This window comes from Harpia harpyja, chromosome 1 (genome assembly GCF_026419915.1).
Source record: "Harpia harpyja isolate bHarHar1 chromosome 1, bHarHar1 primary haplotype, whole genome shotgun sequence".
Lineage (NCBI taxonomy): Eukaryota > Metazoa > Chordata > Aves > Accipitriformes > Accipitridae > Harpia > Harpia harpyja.
The window spans coordinates 36,143,022-36,151,899 of NC_068940.1; the positions used below are offsets into that span (position 1 = coordinate 36,143,022).

Genomic DNA, 8,878 nt, shown 5'->3' on the forward strand with positions numbered 1-8,878 from the left:
AAATCATGGCAGCCTTCGCTCAGTTACAATATGCTATTTGAAGGCCACTTACATGGTTTATTCCTATAAAAAGCAGAGGCAAAACCTAAATTATTGTAGCTGAAGTTGCATGCTTTACATGCCACCAACTTGCACAAAGAGTTTGAAAATGATTGCAGACAGCATAGTGCTTTCTTGTTTCCAGTGCAGGAGTGTCCATCCACTGAACTCAGTGTAAAGCTCTTTAAGTAAAAAGTGACTGACCCATGACATACATTTCTCAATGCTTAGAAGTCGTATCTGCCATAGGCATCTTATTTCTTTCAGGTAACTAACTTAGCCAAATGGATATCTCTAAAGACCCCATGCAGCTTTTACACAAAGCTAAATTCAAACTATTTTGCATTTTAGTTATTCATTATGTTCAGATCTGTGTAGTGTTCAAAATTTTCTAAGAATGGGTCTCATTGGTGACGATTTATCAAAAGGAGATTTCTGTGACTTATTTTATTAACATACAAAACACTACATTAATCAGTGCATTCCAGTTTAAAAAAAAATTAAAAATTTGAGGATATAATACTCCTGTATCACAATAAGTAATGTAAATGCCTTCTTCATAGAGTCACTTCTACCAGGTAGCTGTTTAAGTTGCACTATCACTGATACAGTAGCTGTTCCTTTTCACTTAAGCGATTTCTATTGAAAGAATATCTCAGCGCAAGAGGAATGTTTACTTTCACCCTTCAAAAATTTTACTCAGGTTGCTTTACAGCAAGCAGCATAAATATCAATCTATTCTTTCAATAAAAGGTGGAGGCATAGGAGTAAGCGTAGAGCAATGCTGTTACCTGCTGGTGTTTGGATCTGTCTTGCAAGTGAATAGCTTTCCGTAGAGGTAACTAATGGAATCTTTTAGGAAATACTGACTTGTTGATAGTGGCACAGAGATAAAGCAACAGGTACAAATGAATGGTAGAGAGAATATTATTTCAGTCTCTATAAGGTAGTATTCCCTTTCAGGATTAATTTTTCCAGTAAGTTTCTTAAGCTATTTTCTAAGCCACTCTGGATTTCCTTCTGTTATAACTATTAAAATAATTTCAAATAATTTGGTTGAATCTGGTTTTCATTTTGAAAAGCGTGAATCAAGGCATCAAGTAGAAGGTTATTTTTTTCCTGTGTCCTTCCTTCAGATACTGCTTTTAAAGTGGAGCTGCTACGTATCTAGATAAATATATATTTATACACCTATTGTGTGTATCCTCTCTATTGTCAACACAAAGCCAGATGTTTACAGCATGCACTGTCCCACACTTATGCCGTAACAGCAACACACTATTTCTTTGAAAGTCTTTCTCATCTCCAGACTCCGGAAAGCATAAATGAGTGGATCAATTACTGAGTTGCACATTATCAAGACCAGATAGGTATTGAAGTGTGAAGTGTAGCAGATGCAGTATGGATTCATTGGGCAAGAAATTATGAGAATGAGGTGAAGGAAGAAAGGTGCCCAGCAAACAATGAAGACACCAAGTAATATAGTGATGGTGACAGCTCCCTTCATGCAGGTACGCTGGTAGGGCACCCCATCCACTGGGAGGGCTGCAATCCGCTTAACATGCAGGCGTGCAAACAAGAACATGTGAACATAGAGGGAGGCCATGAGAAAGAGCATGGTAAAGAACATGGTGATGAGACAGACAATGACAGTTTTGCTTTCCGAGTAGGCAATGAATATGATGCCACAGATGATACAAGCAATCCAAATGACCACAATCAGGGTTAAAGCTTTCTTCACAGTCATGATGCTGTGGTAACGGAGAGCATAGAAAATAGTTATGTACCTGTCAATGGCTATAACCAAGAGGTTGCAAATTGAGGCTACCAAAGAAATACAAATCATTGAGTCAAAAACATTGTCCATATGCTGAATAAAGTGGTCATCAATGATCAAATAGCCGTTGCTCAGGATGGCAATCATGATAGTCTCCAAGGCATTTGACATGCTCACTAACATATCTGCCACAGCCAAGCTACAAAGGAAGAAATACATGGGAGAATGTAGGTTTCCATTCTTCAGCACTGCAAGAATGACAAGGATGTTTTCCAGGAGGCTGATGATCCCTAAAGTCAAGAAGACCTCAGTTTTTATGAAGACCTGCTCACAAAATCCATCGCTGCTTCTGTTGCTCAGAGTTGAGTCATTGAAGTCTTCAGTGACATTAAGCAGCACAGGCTGAAATGAAAAGGCAAAGTGTGTGGTATTCATTGTCAGCAAAGGGGTTGAATTCACAAGTGATTATGGACTGATAGAGCACAGGTTTAAAAAAAAGAAAAAAGAAGGGGAGGAAAAAAAAAAGAAAAAGGAAAAGGAGTCCTTCCAAGTTGTTGCTGTGCACATGGGAGGGAATCGAGCAGGACTTTTCTTTAGTCACTTTTACAAGTAGAAACATAAAAAAAATCAGCATTTATAGTGAGTTTTGCATGAATCACAGGCTGCTCTTCTCCTTTATAAGAAAGTAAGCTTCAAATCTTGCAGGCATCAAAGAATTTTCTCTGAAGGGAAAAAGCAGCAGCAGCACATTGCTGGTTCTAGCTCTCCTGATGATTAAAAGCAGGGAGTTTTCTCATCTGCTATCCGCTGCTGGGGCTAGTGCAGGTTTGTTGCCAGCATGTTGCAGCTCAGCGAAGCATCTGTTGCTATTTCAGTGGCAAGAAAGGCAAAGAGAACTAAGGGATTTATACATGCATGAAAGAAAAACCAACTCCTACTACATCCTCCGTGCAGAGCATTGGCCACTAGAGAGCAAGCACCTTTCTGACTGACAGCTGCAAACACCAGGTACCGCATCCCCACCGCTGGCTCCACCAGCAGATCCGAAACGGTCTGGCGCCCTCTGCAGATAGCGAATAGGATGGGTTTGCCTTAAAATTCGTCCGAAAAAAGGGATTTTCATCCAGCAAAACTTTATGCCTGTTCTCGGCAGCCGGGTCCTGCCCGTGGGAGTGAGCAGGGCAGGCACCTGAGGGGGGTGGGTGTTCAGGGGCAGGCAGGGTGCCCATACGCTCTCCTGGCCTCTGCTCCTCTCCTGCCCAGAGCCAGAGCTCCTCTTGCCTGGTTCGAACGAGCTGGCTGAGCCCTGAGCTGAGTCCAGGCAATGCCTCCCTTGAGGACGTCCTGGGCTCACTTGGGCTTTGGACCTCGCGATTAAAGACAACCACCTGAGGGTGAGCTGTACCACAGATGGGATGTGGGTGCAAATCGTACGCCCGCGATATAGTTGCTGAGGTGCTCCAAAGGCTGCCGTTAGCTATATAACGTTGGTCTCATCAGAGACAAGCTCCCAGGGATTTCATTCCTTGCCCAGAAATGGTTTGGGATTCGTTTGCTTATTTTGGTTCCTAAATTCCTTGCTCACAAGTGAAGCAAATTGCAGGTGTGAGTCTCCACACCACACTCTCTCTGCATCATGACTCTCCACCTCTGCTGAAGGATCTTAGTCAGCCTAAAGGCTTAACCAGCTCTTGCAAGTTGATCTTTTTTTTTTTTTTCCCCCCTTCTCCCTGTCTGCAGAAGTGTACTATGTTGTATTGGCAGAGAAGGGTCGTCCCAGGAGGGCCAGAGGCTCAGCTGCTTATTAAACCAGTTACATGGAAGTTAATCTGTAGCTGAATTCAATTTCCAAACCATCTCTGACAGCATTGGTTTCAAGGACAGTTCTTCAAGTTGAATTGCCTCAGTTAAACCTTTTTCCCCCCCTTTCCCCCCCTTTTCCCCCTTTCCCCCCCTTTCCCCCCCTTCCCCCCCTTTTCCCCCTTTTTCCCCCTTTTCCCCCCTTTTTCCCCTTTTCCCCCTTTTTCCCCTTTCCCCCTTCCCCCCTTTTCCCCCCTTTTTCCCCCTTTTCCCCTGTTTTCCCCCTTTCCCCCCTTTCCCCCCTTTTCCCCCCTATTCCCCTCCTTCCCCCCCTTCCCCCCCTTTCCCCCCTATTCCTCCCCTATTCCCCCCTTTCCCCCCCTTCCCCCCTTTCCCCCTTCCCCCTTTTCCCCCCCTTTCCCCCTTCCCCCCCTTTCCCCCCCTTTCTCCACCTTTCCCCCCTTCCCCCTTTCCCCCCCTTTTCCCTCCCTTTTTCCCCCTTTCCTCCCTTTTCCCCCCCTTTTTCCCCCCTTCCCCCCCTTTTGCCCCCTTTCCCCCCTTTCTCCCCTTCCCCCCTTCTCCCCCTTCCCCCCCTTTCCCCCCCTTTTCCCCCTTTTCCCCCTTTTCCCCCTCTTTTCCCCCCCTTTCCCCCCTTTTTTCCCTTTTTTCTTTTTTCTTTCCTCTCTTTCCTCTCTCTTCTCTCTTTCCTCTTTTATTTTCTTTTTTAATACTATTGCCCAGTTCATGAGAATGGACAATTAATGTTGGTCTGGTTTCCTTGGTAGCATCTCCAATAGCCTGAAGCCTTCTGATCTAACTGCTCTTGAACTTTCTCATCATCCGTTAAATCTCTGGAAAGTCCTTTATTCCTAAGAGTAGATGCTGGGTACATGGGACTGCTCTGATATCAGACCTAGTTGAACAAAGGTTCGTCTAGTAACCTTCATGGGCAGTTCATGTGAACACAGAGCTGTGGAATGAGTTGGTCTGACCCAGCGTGTTGCTGGGTCTGTCTCCAGCATTTCAGCAGGCCCATGCACCCTTGGGCACCTGTACTAGAAGAGCTGCCCGGCTAGACATCTCTGTTGGAGAAATGAAACAAATTCCCATGTGCCCTTTCCTTTCTTTACTCTTTCAAAAGTAATCCTTCTCCCCAGCAGCTGCTTTTTCTCACAGGAGCCCACCATGACTGATCTTAACTGGAATTGTACTGATCTTAAGTCTGTGCAGGACCAGGGAGATTTTCAGTTATCATATATTAACAGGCAAACATAAGGTAGGTTTCCCTTGCACATTATTCACTCACACTATATCTCTGTAGTGAATTTTCTTAGTTTCATTTTTTTGCAAGCACTCACTGATGTCTGTGTACTTCATGACTCATGTTTTTGCAGAAGTACTTTAGAATCAAAGCCATACAATGTCTTGTGTACCAATGTTTGGGGTTTCTATTACAGGTTTGTTAGCTCAAAAAGTCACAAATATTCTCCAGTTTCATTTTGAGCCCACAGAATTATTATCATGCACCCATAATTCAATACCAAGAGGCAACAAATCTCAAATTCAAACTCCAGATGATACCTTTACAAGGCTGATATCCAGTGCAGTAATTTTGATCTGAAAAAATAGCTGGGGACTTGCCCACCAAATTGTCCAGAAACATTTTAAAGATCCTAATTGGTCTTTCAAAGTCTCTCCCTAAATTCACAGTGATGTAGTTGAAAGCAGGTAACATAAACCAACAAACTCTCTCTCCCATGCCTCTAATCCCATGGCAGGGAAAAGATATTCCCTGTGTTCAAGTGTAGCAGTTATGGATTTAAGCTTAGAGCGGCTATCTTTATTTTGTGCAGTGAGCCCCAGTTGCTTCTTGCCAGCTTTCTCGAGCCGATGGAGTGCACTCAAGATAGTGATTTCAAGACATAATGACTATCGCTGGCCTTGTAAACATTGTCTTTCCAACTGAGGAGGAGCCCACCTTTGCAAGGCTGGACAGATCTCCCTCCCTGCCAGCTCTGTCCTTGGGTACTGTCTTGTGAAGTGGCAGGTGGAGGTTGTATCCTCTTGGGGTGAGGACAGGATCAAAGGCAGAGCTCCCATTCATGGAGGAGAGCTCATCCTGGAGGAAGAGCATCCTTCCGGGCTTGGCTCTGGATTACCTGGTGATGGAGGGGTACTTGTATTTTAGGCACCCACATATAAACTAATTCATAGGAGTGCTTTGCCATTTACATTCCAGTCCTGTCTTCCCCATTTGGTTAAGTCTCAGCAATATACTGCATTAGTCCTGTAAATATCAACTCCAGAATCCTCCATTCCTTGTTGCCACACTGTTTCAAAAAACCACTACAGATTTCCCCACCCCTAGGCTGCATCTGAGAATAAGTCATTAAATATGTTGCATTGTGAATTTCTGAATGTATCTGACAGCAGGAATCAAGCTACCATTTGCACGGAGATGCAATTTGAAGTGGAAATTGAATGTTATATACCAAAGTGGATTAATGGCACTATTAACTTTGCCATTAAGTGCTAAAAATAGTGGGCTAGAGCCTCATGTATCTGATTGCAAGCTCAACTGACTCTAATGTCTTTGCAAAAATGGGAAGAAGCTGTGCTTCCACAAAAGACAGCAACATGTTAGGCCTTATTTTCAAAAGGTGTAAGGGGATGTCTCTGCTCAGCATTGGAAAACCTACGTGGTCTGAAATTTTGCAATATATTTTGCAATGAAATATAAATTGTGACCCCTCAGCTGTCAGTTCCTGCTTCATTTCCAGAGATACAGTTAGTGATCGTGTCCTTTGCAGTGCAAAATAGACAGGTTGCTTTAACATCCAACACAGTGTTGCAGTGCATTTCTGTCCTGGCAATTGCTACATTACGTCTGAGGAGTGGCAACTTATTAAAATGTACTAAAATGACAGTAGGCGTTCATATCCTCAATCTCTTAGATAGTGAAGTCCACTTGTCTTGGGTAGGGGAGCAGAGCCATGGCGATTGTTGCAATCCAGGGCATATAAAATGAAATAATACTTTTAGGTCCTCCCTCCACTAAAACCTGGTGAAGAGAAGACTGGAAAGTTAGAGATGTGAGACGTCTGTGTGTACTCCCCAAATTTTGCCTTGTGCATAGCTGTTCCTACCTCTTATACCCAAGGCCTCAAGGGAAAACTTTAAACTGCTGCCTGGGATGTGCTCAGGACTCTTGTTCAGAGGAGATCCATGATAGAAGTCATGCAGGTTGAGTGGGATGAGCCAAGTTGTTGGTTCTTTGGGCTTTGCTGGGTCATGGTGAGCTGGTAAGCTCACGGCACATCTGAATGTTTCATTGAAACTCTGTTAAAGTACAGAAAGTGTCATCTGTTTTAAATCAATGAGGAAAATACCCTTCTCACCTTTTGTCTTGGGCTCTGCAGTCCATGATTAATGTTACATTTCATAGCCTTCTCTCCAAGTGTTGTGAGAGTATGTTTATTTGACACCCAGGGAGCGGTGTCATCTTTCTGCTGTGTTCTTGTTTATTCCCTGGACTCAAAAAACAAACTCACTGTTGAAATTATCGACATTGTTTTTTAATCTTGTGGTGTGCTAAATGAGAGAAGTCGTTGGTTTCTGTCCCTGTAGTTGCTATGCAACTGTCATCTATTCTCTGTAGTTCCTGATGCCATGTTTAAGTTGGCAGCAGCTGGGGCCATGGGTCAGAGGAGAATAGGTGCATGGGAAGGGAAAAACATCTCTTGCAGCATTAAGTTCAGTCCCTTGCTGTGTCAGCGATCATTGATAATTAAATTGCCTCCTTCTCATATTTTATTCTTTCAGCTTCTAGCCCCACATCCCTGAACTGTACTGTTCCTTGTAGATGGAGAGGAATCTGTGTGTTTCACCAATTGGCATGACTTTGATTCAGTTAGACTGTCATATTTGTAATCAAATAAGTGGTAAAAATCTCTGGTTTTGGCCTCCAGAATTACCCTTCTCTTTTTCTGATTTTTTGTTAGTATATTTCTTATGATGCGTCTTCACACACCCAAAAGTTTATAGATGCAAGGGCTGATTTTTATGCTTGTTTTACTTTGTGTTTCACTATGAGAACTTAACCTCCTATACTATGATTCTGAGCATAGCGGTGCTCTTCAGCCTCCAGAGTGATTTACTGGAGGTGGATTGTGGAGATGGTCTTCAGCGTCTCGCTTAGCTGAGCAATAGAAATCTTTCAAAATGCACCTGGAGTTCAAAACTTGTATTGGTTCTGTACACAAATACCAGCACTTGGGTAGACTGCTACAGTTAAAACCAATTCTTTAAACAAATCTGACCTAAGACAGTTTTTACTGAGGGAAACACCCTTCTGTGTTTCTATAAAAATAATTTAAAAACCCATAAAAATGAAAAGTTTTAGCAGCTTGAAGGCCAGATTGCAAAAATAAGCATTGAATTTCATTATGAAAATACCTCCCTAACCGTGGAGGCATTTGAACTCAATCAGCACCAGCATTTTGACCCTGAAGATTTCAAGACACTAAAGATTTCTGCATGTCTCAGATTTGGCCGATAGAGCTCCTTGTGCTTAAGCCTGATGAAGATCTGTAAGCCAGCTGGACAGACACCTGCAGGTACTCTCTCCTCACTACACTCTATACCTGTGACCAGATTTGACAATACTTGGCAGTGGCCATCTCCTTTTAGAATGGGTTCAAAGGAAAATGCCTCTTTGCTGTTTTGTATTCTGGGCTACTGATTAGAGCTCTTATCCAGGATTTGCAAGACCTAATTTCCATTCCTTTCTTTGCCTGAAAAGATGAGACAGTTTATCTTCAGGTTCATGTTTTCACATATCACCAGCATAAGCCTTGATTTGTCAGGGTTTTGCCCTGTACTTTCAGGGCAGCATAGAGCTCTGTGAACTAGCAGACCATTTCTTTTCTTTAACAGTATCCTCTAATATACACTTGCCATCACCTTATTTATCTGCCAATGCCAGGGCTGTCCTTCACTGCCTAAGGCTTCCAAACTTAAAATTATTATCTAGTCCATGAACCTGTAATATTGGTAATGAATGTTATGTATGCTTCATTGCAGGCAGATGGATCCTTAGAAGGATCATGAGAAGCCCTTCTAAAATGTCAGGGCAACCCACCCCAAACCCACAAAGATGAAATGGGTAAAATGTGGAAATTAGATCTATCAGGATGTCTCTTACTGAGGAGGCTTTCATTCATGTTCATTATCTCATCATTTTACCCTAAAAACCCTCTCTTT

General features: G+C 43.0%; 1 protein-coding gene across 1 annotated transcript; it reads right to left on the reverse strand.

Moving 5' to 3' along the window:
- Positions 1 to 1,273: 1,273 nt before the first annotated feature.
- MC3R (melanocortin 3 receptor) lies at positions 1,274 to 2,553 on the reverse strand. Its single transcript, XM_052785746.1, has one exon. It carries the CDS (start codon positions 2,249 to 2,251, stop codon positions 1,274 to 1,276), a length of 978 nt encoding a protein of 325 aa, XP_052641706.1. The 5' UTR covers positions 2,252 to 2,553.
- Between the last annotated feature and the right edge of the window lie 6,325 nt (positions 2,554 to 8,878).